General features: G+C 35.6%; 1 protein-coding gene across 12 annotated transcripts; it reads right to left on the bottom strand.

Moving 5' to 3' along the window:
• Window positions 1-252: 252 nt before the first annotated feature.
• On the bottom strand, window positions 253-15434 carry LOC131537324 (zinc-binding protein A33-like). Of its 12 annotated transcripts, none has more exons than XM_058770668.1 (9): window positions 15165-15434; window positions 12716-12786; window positions 10987-11520; window positions 8774-9200; window positions 8313-8408; window positions 7206-7424; window positions 7110-7132; window positions 6899-7020; window positions 255-4375 (listed from the first exon to the last, which is right to left on the bottom strand). In XM_058770668.1, exons 4-9 carry the CDS (start codon window positions 9167-9169, stop codon window positions 3870-3872), a joined length of 1362 nt encoding a protein of 453 aa, XP_058626651.1. In that variant the 5' UTR covers window positions 9170-9200; window positions 10987-11520; window positions 12716-12786; window positions 15165-15434; the 3' UTR covers window positions 255-3869. The 12 variants fall into 12 exon arrangements, with proteins under 12 accessions (XP_058626659.1, XP_058626651.1, XP_058626656.1 ...); XM_058770673.1 differs by having other exon boundaries at window positions 10987-11328; XM_058770674.1 differs by lacking the exons at window positions 12716-12786; window positions 15165-15434 and having other exon boundaries at window positions 10987-11068; window positions 11204-11328; window positions 11458-11472.
• Window positions 15435-15777: the final 343 nt, after the last annotated feature.

The raw sequence follows: 15777 nt of genomic DNA, 5'->3' as shown, positions 1-15777 counted from the left end.
TTAAACATTTATGAGTAAAAGTGAATGGAATGCTTTCCTTAAATTCTTAATCCTTAACATTTTTCTACTACAAATTCAACTTGCTGTTTACTAAAATTAAATAAAAAAATTAAAAAAAAAAAAGAGTATGAATAAGCACTTTGAACATGTTCTTACTGCATTGAAATTACATGTTTTAGTCTTTATTTCGGTTAATTCAAATTGATATATTGATTGGTAGATTTAAATGACAATTTGTTTTTGTTGTTCATAGAAATGCTGTGGAAAACCAATGTTGTTAAAAATAAAATGCAAAGAAAACTCAAATCTTATGACTGGTAGATGTCACTTTTATTTAGAGTTGGAAAACATAAAAACAAGACATCATGTTCCTTTGTGTTACATAGCTTAAGTATTTCAAAGTATTCTAAAGTATTTAGATTAAGTTACTAAACCTGAGTAATCTAACGAAATACATTACTGATTACTTTTTAAAGCATGTATTTTGTAATCTGTAGTGAAATACATTTTAAAAGTAACCTTCCCAGCCCTGCTAACAAGTCATTGGCCTGTTTTATGGCACTGATGAGACTGGCATTTGGCTCCAAAATACACCGAGCCTTACGTTTGTCAGCAAACTTTTGCAGGCTATGACCTTTTTTGAATCCAGCTCTCAGGACCTTGTACATTTCAGGGTTAACTGCAGCCAGCTCTGCAAATGATGCTTGATAGACGATTGTGTTTCAGTCCACCTCCACGCTACTATAGGCATCTGCCTTAGTTGAGCCACTCTCGACGAGTCTGAGGACTTTGTGGTATCTCATAACAGAGTTCTTACTGGAATAAATGCATCAACAGAAAAGGAAATGAGGATAAATCATTCTGAGCCATAGAAATAAAGCATGCTGCCACTACTAACACCAATATGCAGATATTTTAAGGCCATACCACTGGCTTACAGTCAAACCAGCCCAAACAATTCAATAAAGTAAAAAACAATAGGCAAACTTGCATTTAATTAAAGAATGAGTCCTTTGCTTCTCTACAGGGTCAGCCTTCAGTAGTTGAACTACAAGTACAAGGAAAACATAATGTAAAGAATAGATAGCTTAGTTAACTAATTACAGACATCCCCCACAAAAATTCAAATAAAGTTAAAAAATAAAATAAAACCTAGAAATTCCAACTGTCCATCTGTCATGCTGCTATTTTTGCAGTCACAGCGGTTTGAATACACATGTTCACAGTAATCACACAAGAATGATGAATTTTATTCATACACAGGTCTTTTGCTTAGATAAAGATTGGGACATGTGTTTGTTGCATAAATTGTGTGACGGTATTAAATAACAAATCAAATGCAGTGTGAGTATGTGCTAATGAGCTAACAATGCTATCTTGCTCGATTACTGTTCCATGGTTAAAACAAGCTGTCCTATCATCAAATTATGCTTCTCTGACTCTTCATAATGTATCTTAATATTTTTAAGAGTACGTTACTCTGAAAACCTACAGATAAAACCAAAAACGCAGTTGCAAATAACACCAGAAGATAATGGACGGTTTGAACCTCACGCTAAAATTGTAACTGAATTTTAATTGTAATAAAAAATGTAATTGTAAGATAAAAAAAAACATCATTCTACAGTAATTTTTTACTCGGATAAGGCTTAGGATGTGCCGGTTAGAAAAATATGATGCCAGTCTGTACAAAGGAATCATGCTCCTGTGGTAACTTGCTGATTAAAACGCCAATCGCAAATCAAATTTAAATCCCAAAAGCTTAATTGGATGTCTAAACTTTAATAGGTAACACTTTATTTCGATAGTGCTCTTTAGACATTCTACTAACAGTAAAGGTCACTGCACACTGAGTCCGATATTTTCACGTGCGTTTTTCCGTTTTTTCGTATTCCTCATCCTTTCCTATCAAATGCATGCTAGATCGAACCTCCCCTAAAATCGAACCTGATCTGAATTTTTTTATGATGGACGAAAGTTTCGGAGGCAGTGTGTAAACGTGATTGACACAACGTGAGGTCGTATTTATTTTTTAACGTGCGGAAATTTCGGACAAAATTTCAACAATTGACCTTAAGTAACTTTGCAACTACATGTCAACTAGCAGTGATTAGAGTATTAGTAGACTGTCTTCTTAATATCTTCTAACACTTTATTTTGATGGGTCCACAACATACAACAAATTATAGTTGTAAATTAATGAGAATTATTTGACATGTAGTTGACATGTAGTTACAAATTACTTATAGTTAGTAGAATGTCTAAAGTGGACTATCAAAATAAAGTGTAACCCTTTAATATTTAAAAGTAATAATCACTTTAGAAATAAAACAATAAAAGGCAGAGCTGCAAAATGACCTCGTGCAAATAAACCAAAATGTCTTCTTATAAGCACATGTACAAGGGAAAATATGGTATTGTGCTGTTAAATAAAAGTGTCATACTGTTGCTGATCAACATGTCCCACAATGCATCGCAAAAAAAAAAAAAAATGTTTTCTTATTATGTGAAAACAGCATTTTATTGTTAAATTTACAGGACTTTTTTTTTCTTTTACAGTGCTGCAACAGACACGACTGTTTCACAGAACCAGTTTATGTAGTATTTCAGTGCTGATTGTGTGTACTTACTTGAGTGTTCGGTGAACAATATGGAGATTTCTGCATTTACATAAGATGCTCAAGAGTGTTTGTTTACTGAATTCACCCCTTCAATCCCTGTCTCAGCGATTAACTATTCAATCTCTTCTTAATCAGGTGGTTGATCACGGCATGAAGGACAAAAACACCATTGAATATGTCTATTTCTACAGCAAGAGGAAAGTGCTTTCAGATCTGGTGTGACTCCAATATTCGAGTAATATGCTTATGATTGATAGTATATGATATTTAAGGTTATGGCTGCACAATCAGTACATGTGTCTGTAATTGTAGTGATTGTTTAATGAATAAACTACAGGGGCAGTTTATTAACATGGAGGCATGGACGTAGATCACGCGGGGGAGGTGTACAGATACATGTACTGATTGTGCAGCCATAACCTTCTCTCTCACACACACAAACACACAGATCACTATGCAATTGCTAGGGTACTCTGGCTAGTTGCTAGGGTGTTCGGATTGGTTGCTATGTAGTTGCTAGGGTGTTATTCATGACACATCATTGATTGATGATTAACATGACTTATTTTAATGCTTTGTGTGTTTTAATAATTTTTCACTTTTAAAGATGAATAAATTTACTTGTTTTCTGAGTGATTATTATCTGATATTAAGATCAACAGTCTCTTAGTCACTTACATTTCCATTTAATCATTTAGCAGACGCTTTTATCCAAAGCGACTTACAAATGAGGAGAACAATAGAAGCAATCAGACCAACGAGAGAGCAACAGTATACAAGTGTCATGACAAGTCTCAGTTAGTCTAGCACAGTACACGTAGCTAGGTTTTAAAAATATATAAACAGAATAGAATAGAATAGGTAAGTGCTAGTATAAGTTGGTCAGGTGCTGGCAAAAAGTGTCTTTAGATGTTTTTTTGAAAATGGCTCAGCTGTTCGAATTGAGATCGGGAGGTCATTCCACCAGCTGGGAACAGTCCAGGAAAAGGTCCGTGAGAGTGATTTTATGCCTCTTTCTGATGGCGTTCACTTGCAGAACTTCTGGAGGGCGCAAAAGTTTGAACTAGCGAGTTTAGGTATATTGGTGCAGCGCCAGTTGTTGTCTTGTAGGCAAATGTCAGTACCTTGAATTTGATGCGAGCAGCTATTGGTAGACAGTTTCTTCAGTTTCAGATCACATCTTACTCTTGTGATCTGGATTAAATATTGAGATGAAAGCAGGAAAATCCACACCTACAGGGGTAATGATTACTGACTATTGATCGCTAAGATCCTCATAGAGGAAGATAAATCATAATTACTGAAGATTGGAAAGAGTGTGTGAGTGAAGGTGGATGTGATTGTGTGTAGATGTGTGTTAGTTACAGGATCAGAGAATGACAACGTTCCTCTGTCATAGTCCAGATACACTCTCACACGATCAAGCTTCCGTTTCACTCGAAAACCAAAATCTGGAGACCATCCATCCTGATGATACTCCACAGTCCAGACATCAGTGTTAAAGAAACGCCATCCCTTCCTCTGGTTTGATGCTGTAGTTACTCCAAGAATCCAGGATGAACTCTGTTTAACCTCCACATCCCAGCAGTGTGTTCCTGAGTTAAAACCCTCTGATCCCAGAACACAGCGAAAATAGTCAAATCGCTCCGGATTATCAGGAAAATACTGATTCTTCTCGCTGAATCTCACACTGGTCAAATCATCAGACACGATGAGCCATTGATGAGCCGTGTTTGGATCCAGAATCACAGGAGCTGATGAGACACAATCAACAGATGCTGTTATTCTGATGTTCACATAATGATCAAGAGTGAACCCAACACAGATGATTATGAATTATGACACTCGTCCTGTTGATCAAACACATCAGACCTTTTCAGTCATTCTCTGTGTGATTTATCAATACTGAAAGTTAAACCAGAAACAGCGCGTGACATACTGAAAAAAATATTAATTTAATTTACGCTGCCAATTATATTAAATTATATTGAAAAGCGTTTTCTAATGCAAAATCTTAGGTTTGTACAGAACTTTAGACAGTGCTGTCATATTCAAATGAGATAAATAATAATGCAAAAGAAATAAAGTTTATGGGCCAGTTTCACTAACAGCTTGCGCCAGCGCAAACCGTCTTTTGGCATTAAAATAGTACTGTCAGGTATTTTTGCGCCTGACCTTACTGAATATGCATTTCTAGGAGTTTCCCTGTCAGACGCAAAATTTATGGGAGGAGAGTATTCAAATGAATCATACAATGTGTTTTACTAACATTTGCGCTCGTCAAATTACTGATATATTTGCCCCATATTTAACGCCCCAAAAAAGCATGTCTTTTGCACTTGAAATGGCTGCAGTTTGTTGCTAGGAGGAGGCACCGCAGAGATGAGAAACTGCGTGGTAGAAGGGAGAGGATTTTTCCACACGTAATCTATTTGGAAAGCAAAAAGAACACGAAAATATCGTTTGCCAAGCCATGTTATTTTTAATTTGCTTCAGGAAATAAAAGACGGCTTGGAACCCTCAACTGAGTCACGCAATACCACGTCTATCAAAACTTCTAGCATTTTTTGGCCTCCGGTTCTTTTCAGCTACTATGGCTTCTTTATTTATTTAATCTTTATTTGCGACTGCTCTAACTTGCGCTGTGCTTGGTATATTTCTTTGGTCGATATGTAAATGAGATGTTGCGTATGTGTTCTTTAATTTGCGCATTGTTAGTAAATCACCCGCAGAAATTTCCCCTCCCAACGGCACTCCTTTGGAATTGCGCTCTCACGCTAATTTGCCCTGTTTAGTAAAACTGGCCCTATATCTTTAGAAGTCAAAAGTCAGAAAGAGCTTTACTGTCAAGTATGCTTGCGCATACAATGAATTTGTTTTAGTGTCACAAGCTTCCAGTACACAGAGACAACAACACCACACAGACAATAAAAATAAGATGAGAATAAAAATACACATTTGTAAATATTTAAACAAACAAAAATTGAAAAATAAATTGAAAAATAAAATGCCATATGTACAGTTGTGCTATAGATAGAATAGAATAGGAATAGAACAGAATAAGATAGGGAGGTAATAATGATATTGCTGATATTGTTAACAAAAGCTACAACTATTAATATTATTTTTGATTATTTCCATTTACTACAATAAAACTTAAAATAAATAATAATCTAACAATTAAAATCAAATGCAAATGAGAAAAGTTGCTTTGCCAACTAATAGAAATAAATTGAAGTAAAATTACTAAAACTGAACTGAACACTTACGGTACACAGCACTTATGCGCAATCACAAAAGTCCATTCTTTGCAACTGCTTTAAAGCCTTGCAGGTAAAACATTTAACTCACGTGGTGTTCTGATGTGCTTCTGAGTGCGTACACATGAAGCACGCGCACTTTCAAACAACGCCCGATTACTAAACTTAAGTTTAAGACTTAACTCAACTTATAAGTTTTGCGTCTGATTGATTTTGCGTCTAATACTGTCAAAAGCACACAAGGTTTACATATAAACACAGTTAGTTATGTCTAAAATGAAAGTAAACAGTTGAGAGAGAAACTGATACATGCAGGTCTTAAAGGGACAGTACTAAACATGCTGCTGACTGTCATTAAAGGGATAGTTCACCCAAAAATTACATTTCTGTCATTATTTACTCACTCACTTTTGTTCTTATTTTCTAATAACAAAGATAAAATAATGACAAAGATTTTTATCTTCGTCCACTTTGGTATAAATGTCTGCCATTCTTTTTTATTTTATATTTTGTTACCTTGAAAAGCTTTTTTTTACAATAGGGAAATTAGTTTAGCTGTACTGCTTAGGCAACTTAATAGTAAAACCAAAATGACAAAGAATTGTGATAAAATCATGAATTGTGATATTCCTGAATAAAATGGAGCTATGCTATTTTTGCCATATCGCCCACCCCTAACTTGTGCTACAACTTTTTTGTTTGGCATGTGCTACAAAACTTTCAACCTCTGTAGCACCAGTGCTATGTGCAAAAAGTTAACATACAGCTCTGTTTATATATATATATATATATATATATATATATACTGTATATACTGTAATATATATATATAACATATACACACACACACACACACACACACACATACATACATACTAAAAGTAAGCAGCTGATTTTGGTGCAGTAGATCATCTGGTTCTTCACACATAATGTTGAAATCTGTCAATATTCCCTGGGCTCATGCATCATTTCCAGTGTGTGTGTATACGAGCTCAGATCTTCTGCAGTCAGACTCACTGTTCTGGATGATCTCCTGCATCTTCTTCCAGACTCTGAAGGGCAGTTTGCCCAAGTATCGTGGCACATGAATCAAAGCTCCAGAAGGCATCTGTGGATCCGGCTCTGATGAGATCTGGACACTGGAAGAAGGATCAGAACATTCAGGATCAGAACTGCAGTGGCTTTGGATCAGAAGCAGAGAGACCAGAGACACCAGCAGATCACTCACCTTTCCATTGAGACTGGAAACTCCTGCAGAACAAAAACACCATTGATCATCAACAACTCAATCAATCATCAATCAATCAATGATCTGAAATCAGACCTTCAGAAAGCAGACATCACTGGCTTTCATCATCTCCTCCATGTCTTTGATTGTGTGTGAAAGAGCTGAGATGTGTCTGTTCATCTCCTCCAGCTTCTGCTTCTTCTGCTCCTCTTCCTCCCTCAGTGCAGTGATTGTAGCTTCTTCTTCATCTCTGAGAAACTGATGAAGCTTCTCAAACTGCTGTTTAATCTGATGCTCTGTGTGCTCAGCTTGAGACTGAAATCAAACCACATTCAACACAATCACATCATTCAGATCAGAGAGAAACTCAGATACCGACATAACAGATCCAGAAGCATATCGCTGCATGGCATTTACAAAAATAATCATCTGTAATCCATTATATTAAATAAATAAGATCAACTGTATATGTGACCCGTGCTGATAAAATGAGTCGGTCTAATTTTGAGCAACAGGCAAAAGAAGTGAAAAATGTCAGTTTTGGTGGAATTTGAGATTTTCACTAAATGAGTTATTTAAGTCCTCTTCTAGCGACACCAATACTCCAAATAGTAATTAAACAACTAAAATTATCTTTATTTGTATGTTTTCTGAGAGGAGTACCTTCTCTGCTCACTTCTGGATGACTGCTGTTGCAGGTCTATTGTTGCAAAGCGCAGTATTCAAGCTTTGTGAATATTTATATCGAATTCTCGATAACATGAGTCCAAACCAGTGAAATATGATTTTCAAACCCATGCTGATTAAAAAACAAAAAAATCGTGCTGACTGACATTTGCAAAGCGTGCAAATCTCCCTATAAAGTTCATTATTGCAAAATATGTCTTGCCGAGAGTCACACAAACATAATCTGTTATGTCTTATGAATGTTTAGTTAATGGTTGGGGTAAAATCTGATGTGTAACATTATATTAGATCCATGCATTGCAGTAGGTCCTAATATAGATCTGTCTCAATGTTAATCAAACATTAAAAGAAAAGATGGAATCACTCGCTGCTCTTGTTTAAACTACTGTTTATTTGCATCTTTGTTCTTATTTTTAATAACAAAGATAAAATCATTCCGACTCATTTTGCCAGCACGGGTCACATATAGTGATCCTGTGGCTGTAATGAAAATGACTCTGGATTCGGTTTCCTCACCGTGATGTGTCGAACTGTTTCCTCAAACCCTCCTTTAATGTTTTTATTGCGTTGAAGTTTCTTCTGTAATGATGTCAGTGCTGTATTGAGCTCCTCCTAGAATTGAACAAAAATACATGAGACACCAGATTACAGTGGGAAAAAAGAGAAGATGATAAAGTGATATGGTCAAACAATGCAGTGCGAAAATATTTGCCCCCATCCTGATTTCCTTTGGTTTTGTGTACCTTTCATACTAAATTCATTCCAAAATTAAAACCTGCCATAAAAAAGGCAACCTGAGTGAACACAAAGCACAGTTTGTACATGCCAAAGTTATTTGAGAAAAAAGTATTTGCCCCCATAGTTACTAATTCCCAAATCTGTGGAACTGTATTTTTAATGGGGTTCAGATCACTGAAATCACATCAAATCACACTTAATTTTCAACAGCAAGAAGTTGAAAAACTCATTTGTCTTACCTTACATGATGAAACGGCTTCACTGATGGGTCTGAATGTGTGATTGACGTGTTTCTGTGAATCTCTGCACACCAAACACACCAGCTGTTTGTCCTCCAGACAGAAGAGTTTGAGTTTCTCACTGTGTAAACCGCAGATCTCCTCAGATCCTGATGAAAGCCTCTCCTTTTTCTGCTTCAGGAACGACTCGCACAAGTTTTTCAACGCAAGATGACACGGAGGGCAACGTTTTGAGGATCTTCTCCTGCAGACGGGACACTCCTGAGTTTTCTTGGTTCTCCAGACCTGTTGAAGGCACTCTTTACAGACACTGTGACTACATGACAGAAGAACAGGAGTCTTGAAGATTTCAAAGCACACGGGACAAGAAAAATCTTCATCAGACAGTGAAGCCATTTTCACTGTTTGAGCTCCAGCAATCTGCTGTCTGTTCAGAAACAAATAGGTACATGTAAGATAAAAGTACATGTGACGGAGATGTTTGTGTGTACATCATTGTCTGAATTTGAATTAGGAAATAAGTGAATGAGTGAGCGATTTTGGACACAGCAACAGTGCTATAGTGCTATAAACGTATATCCAGAATTGGATATCCAGAAATATATCGATTGACAGCACTACTATTATTATTATTATTTAAAACAGTTTTTCAGGATTCTTTGATAAAAGATCAAAGATCAGCGTTCATCTGAAATAAAAAGCTTTTGTAACATCATACATTATACCATTCAAAAGCTTGGAGTCAGTATAATTATTATTATTTAATTTATTTATTTGAGTAAGAAATTATAGCAATTAATGCTTTTATTTACCAAGGATGATTTAAATTGATGATAAAGACATTTATAATGTTAATATGACATAAAATTTCTATTTCAGATAAACACTGATCTTCTGAACTTTCTATTCATCAAGAAACCTTAAAAGTTCTACTCAGATGTTTTCAACATAATATTAATAATAATAAATGTTTGTTGAGCAGCAAATGAAAATATTAGAATGATTTCTGAAGGATCATGTGACTTGAGTAACGATGCTAAAATGATTTGAAATCAATATATATATATATATATATATAAAGATTTAAATTTTGCTGCTTTTGCTGTACTTTCGATCAAATCAATACAGGCTTGAGGCCAAATATTCTCCTAACAAACCATACATCAATGAAAAGCTTATTTATTCAGCTGTCATGTGATGTGTAAATCTCAATTTTAAACAATTACCTTTATGACTGGTTTTGTGACTGGTTTTCCAGAGTCACATATACACATGTTTGAGAAAATTTCATATGGGACCATCTGCCAGTTTCATTCAAATAACTTTTAACACACAAAAATAATTTAAGATCACAAGCTTTAGTAGGTTCCTGTTGACGAGAATGACTTTCAACAGGTGAGAATTTTCTTTTTATTTATTTATTTTTTTTAATTAGCCTATTATAATTCACCAAAATATTTTCACGTTCCAAATTTTTTAGTACATTCCTAGTGACTGACTTACTACAGGTGACATTTTGCCAATACCTCTCTTCATATGTTCAGAGTACACAAGTACAGTACTCAATTACTTTACCTCAATGACCTCTCCTTATACAAGTACAGTAAAAAAAAAAAAATGCTGTAATTCATACATTTTTAAGTCTGTCTGGCCACTTTTTTTAACTGTGGCTGGAATTTTCTGAATTTTCCCTTTTACAACATAAGTGGTCATCCAGCGAATATCGAAGCTTAAATGAACTTTTATCATGCTATAAAAGTGACTATAACAAATTTGATCTGCCGAAGATACATCTCAAAAGAAAAAAGAAATAACGAAGAAATAGGGTGACCATACGTGCAATTTTTCCCGGATGCATCCTGGCAAGGATTTCTATATTGCCTAAAATATCTAGGATTTTGGCACCTATTTAGGAATAAAATCGCAGCAGCAAAATATCTGTTCGCATCCATTCCTCTCACAGATCACGAGACATTCAGTAACGGCAACATTGTCACGCCATATATCAAAACAATCATTCACACAAACATACAAAAACACACAAGATCGCTCAGGTCTGAATGAACTTGTTTTCCTCATGTGCTCGTTTTAAGTGTTTAAGTCAGCAAACACAAAAACCGCACTGTACTCGAAGAAGACAGGGCAGAAACGAGCAATTGTTGCACAAATTTTTCAACTGTTTAAATATGATTTGAGAATTGAGAATTGCTCACCTCTCCTCAGAAGACTCGCTGCGGCTTCGTCTGAAAGACTCTGTGTTCACGGTTCCTCCCAAAAGTGATTTCAGACAGACTTCTGAGGCAGAATAACGGCTTAATGATCGATAACAACAGAGCTTAAAAAAAGAAAAGAAAACCAATTTTTAATTAGGCTACCACTGAAATTCTAAATCTGTTTTTAAATGCAAGACCGAGAGTGAAAAACACAGACGCTCTGTGAGAAAGACAGGAGACAGTCTCTTCTACTGATAAACACAGTCCAAGGATCTTGACCTTCAACAGTATCTTCTCAGATTAGCTCTAACTGGTCACAGCCCTCCCCCTGTTAGAGGAATGCTGACAAAAGATTTAGACACATACACAGATACTAACACCTGTGCAAATAGAACATAAGGAAAATAGATATACCATCAAATATAACGGTTTCCATCACACTACAATACTAATTTCTCATTAATCTTTTACTTTCTGTGTTTGGCTGGCCTCAGATTAACTTTCTCCCTCCCATCAGGCTCTGAAAATTGTTGACTGAAAAACAGAAGGAAGTATGTGAGAAAAGATGAATTGAAGATTGATTTGTATTACAATAATCTTAGTCCAGATATTACAGACGATTCTTGTTTAAATGCATTTGTTGCGGTAAAGATACAGATTTTTTTTTTTGCTTTCAAATATGATTAAACAGCATTTGATCCAAGTTTCACAATCGCTGGCCTGATTCGGTCATTATTTAAGGGACAGGCGAGATGTTTTGTAAGTAATTCAGTGGTGAATTGTGTTTGTCTCTGCTGTTTCCAATATTTCCCGTGAGAAAATAATCATGTACCTTCTGTGGCCTTTACTGTTTCTTCATGTTTCCGCACAACGTCAGACTCTGTTTGATTAGTAAACCTTTGCTTTTTAAATTTATAGTACACAATATCATTCAAACGTTTGGGATCGGTAAGATTTTTAATGTTTTGTTTTTTTCTCTCTCTCTCTTCTGCTCATCAAGTCTACATTTATTCAACACATTAAAAAAAACTGTAATATTGTGAAATAGGTTTACAATATAAAATAATAGTTTTCTATCTCATTTTTATTATTTATTTTTTTATTTATTATCTCAGTTTCCCAGTTGTAAGTAGGACTATAGGGAGGCCTTTCATTTCCAATTTCCGACCGATAGCACGTGAAGGCAGCATTAAATCATAGTTGAGTTGAGTCACCAGGATCAATGGCCAGAAAACAATTGTCTTTTTGAATTTTGAAAAAAGGGAACTTCTCATATTTATTTTTTTCTAAACAAAATGTTAAATATATTAACACAACTCTGACTTACTCTAGTTACCAATTTATTTTAATTCCCTCCCATTCACCCAAAAAGGAAAGGAAGCCACAATGTGCATGTTTTCTATTCTACTATTTTCAAGTATATATTTAGTTATTTTGTTTATCCTATTCATCTGCAATGCCTTGTGTCAAATGTATGCAAATTAGCGCATTTTAATTACCTAACGCCTGATTTGAATATCAATGTGGCGATTCTGATGACGTTATTAATTTTACTGTATTCAGCTGTCGTTTCTCCATTAAGTTAGCCTGTATGCCAACTTATTACATGTAGCACATGAGTCACATGAGTGGATGTTAGCAAGACAAATTAACTATATTTGCCTTTTGGATAATTAGCTGTAAATTAGAGGCACAGGTAGCTTAGTCGTTTGTTCATTACACCACTCACCTCCAGATCAAGACGAACACAACTGAGGGAGGGAGCCAGGGAGGGCTTCACTTCTGCGGCTCTCTGCCTGTCTGTAATGCGCATGTGCCAATCAATGTGTGCTATGCTGCTGTAGCACACAAAACTCGCCCAGTTTCCATTCAAAACTAGCTCAAAACTAGCCCAATTGCGTTTCGAGGGGGGTTCAACTGTAAAAACGCATTCTGGGGGGTAAAATACACTTTTTTTTTTCGCATGGGATCCGTAAAACATAGATATGTATATGTAGATGCCTCATTAGCGACTGTTTCTATGGGCCGCTATATGAAAGCCGTCCGCCATATTGTAGTGGTCAACTAGGGGAGCGCCGATCCGATATTCAGTATCGGTATCGCTCCGATATTGGCATTTTCTGCCGGATCGGGGTATCAATCAGACGAGACCGATCCAAATCCGATATTGTGCGTATACTATTGTGTTATTATTAAGCCCCACAAAAGCTACAAACACATTATAAAACACCATAAAGTTTCCGTGCACTATATTTCAAGTGTTATGAAGCCGTTGCATAGTTTAATGTGAGGTACGGATGAATATTTAAGTCAAGTTCATGTAAACCCTTCTCTCTGCGGCTGTGTGTCATCTTCCGTTCAGCGTTCAAACTGCGTGTCACATTCGGTTACTAGAGTCAAGACGATGAAACTCTCTGCAAGATTATTAAATGTTCCTAATATTGATCTGTAAATAAAGATAAATGGTTTTGCATAAAAGGACTTTATCTTGCAGGACTTTATCTTCGTGCTGTTTTCACAACACTGGACTAGAGAGCACTATGTTCTTAACGAGCACAGTAACTGAAATTTAAAACTGTTAAAAGAAGAGGCTCAATAAACTATCGCACAGATTTAATACACTACACATTAATATCTCTTCACTTTGTGCTTTGAACCTTTCTATGCGGACCAGGGCCGTTCACAGACATTTTGAGGGGCAATGGCCAAACCAAAAAAAAGTGGCACTAAGGGGGTGGGTGCTTGTTAATACAAATTATCCAGTTGTTACAAATATACACCAGCCAAAAGTTTTTTGAAGATTTTTAATGTTTTTTTTAAAGAAGTCTCTTCTGCTCACCAATCATTCGAATATTCTGATTTGCTGCTCAAGAAACAATTTTTATTATTATTATTATCAATATTTAAAACAGTTGAGTAAGTTGTTTTTCAGGATTCTTTGATGAATAGAAATATCCAAAGATCAGCATTTATACACTACAAACATTCAAAAGCTTGGAGTCAGTATATTGGAAAGAAATTATATAAATTAATACTGTTATTTAGCAAGGATGCTTTAAAATCGATCAAAAGTGATGAGAAAGACTTTATAATGAATGAAGAATTTATAATGTTACAAAATATTTCTATTTCAGATAAATTCTGTTCTTCTGAACTTTCTATTCATCAAAGAAACCTGAAAACAATTTTACTCTGCTGTTTTCAACATAATAATAATAATAATAAATGTTTTTTAGCAGCAAATAAGAATATGAGAATGATTTCTGAAGGATCATGTGAGTAATGATGCTAAAGCTTCAGCTTTGAAATCACAGGAATAAATTACATTTTAAAACATTCAAATAGAATATTAAATAGAATTAAACAGTAAGAAATATTTCAGAATGTTACTGTTTTTGCTACTTTGGATCAAATAAATGCAGGCTTGGTGAGCAGAAGAGACTGCTTTAAAAGACATTAAAAATCTTACTGTTCAAAAACTTTTGACTGCATAGTGTACAACTAAAAGAGAAGACAGCACTGCAATAATTTCAGACTTTATTGTAGATGTTTTGATAGAGTTGGCTCTTCCTCACTCTCTGAGCCTGCTTCTGCCTCATCTTCAATGGAAGTATAAGTATTAGACATTTAATTCAATATTGTACAGCATAAATCTATATTATATACAAATAAACAGCTCATTTAGAACATTACCTTTTTAACTATTATAGGCCTATTAATATGGTTTTAATACAATATTATAAATGTGTTAGATTACTAGTAACTAAGACAAGTTATTATAATGGGAAAAAATACTTAATAGCAAGAATTAAAGTGTGACAAACTGCTAAATATTCTATATGATGATTTACCTGATGCTTGCTGAGCTTTGAATTCGTGTTTGCGATGTTGAACTGACTTTAGCAGCCTCCCTTTGCTCTTTCTCTCTCTTTCTCCTTTTTTGTGAAGGCATTGTTTTTTTTTTTTTTTTTTTGTTTCTACAAAGTGTAGAAACAACAGCAAATTTTGTGTTATTTATATTAGATCTGATCGGGTACAATAATTTGATTAACCATTCTAAGAACGTGGATATTCTAAGTTGTTACGACTGGTTGAAGACCGAGAGCAAATACAAAAACAAACTACCAAATTGCTAATTCAGCATATCAAGACTGTAATGTGGATTGTAATGCATCTACCTGTTAATGCAACAAACTTCGGGAAGAACTGTCGTCTCCAGAGAGCGGCACACAGATTGTGAGTCGATTCGCGGAATCAGTGGATCTTTAGCGGAGCGGTTACTAAACGCGTTGAGCTGCGGTGATAGCGGGGGTGGGTTTCGTGAGAGGGGCACCTCAGCCGATGAGGGCAGGCAGAGGGGCAGTGGCTCCAGTCACCGGGGCACCCTCCTGTGCTCGGCCATGATGCGGACTTGCGGAGCGCTGTTACTCCGTGCTGTTTCAAGCGCATCATTCTGCGCACAGAATGCGCATAAGTGCTTGTGCCTGCGCAGTGAGACTCCGTGTTGCTTCAAGCGCAACACTCACTTTTGTGGCCAGCGGTTTAGACATTAATGGCTGTGTGTTGACTTATTTTGAGGGGACAGCAAATTTACACTCTTATACAAGCTGTACACTCACTACTTTACATTGCAGCAAAATGTCATTTCTTCAGTGCTATCACATGAAAATATATAATAAAACATTTACAAAAATGTGAGGGGTGTACTCACTTCTGTGAGATACTGTATATACAGTGAGGAAAATAAGTATTTGAACACCCTGCTATTTTGCAAGTTCTCCCACTTAGAAA

This window comes from Onychostoma macrolepis, chromosome 03 (genome assembly GCF_012432095.1).
Source record: "Onychostoma macrolepis isolate SWU-2019 chromosome 03, ASM1243209v1, whole genome shotgun sequence".
Taxonomy (NCBI): Eukaryota; Metazoa; Chordata; class Actinopteri; order Cypriniformes; family Cyprinidae; genus Onychostoma; species Onychostoma macrolepis.
Note: the sequence above shows the minus strand (reverse complement) of the source record. Positions and strands in the feature narration are given on the sequence as shown.

Coding starts and splice junctions, on each gene's coding strand:
- LOC131537324 (XM_058770676.1), bottom strand. CDS start 9,169: ATGGCTTCACTGTCTGATGAAGATTTTTCTTGTCCCGTGTGCTTTGAA. Junction 7,133..7,205: donor GTGATGTCTGCTTTCTGAAG/GTCTGATTTCAG, acceptor TTTGTTCTGCAG/GAGTTTCCAGTCTCAATGGA. Junction 4,376..6,898: donor GCAGGAGATCATCCAGAACA/GTGAGTCTGACT, acceptor GTGTCTCATCAG/CTCCTGTGATTCTGGATCCA.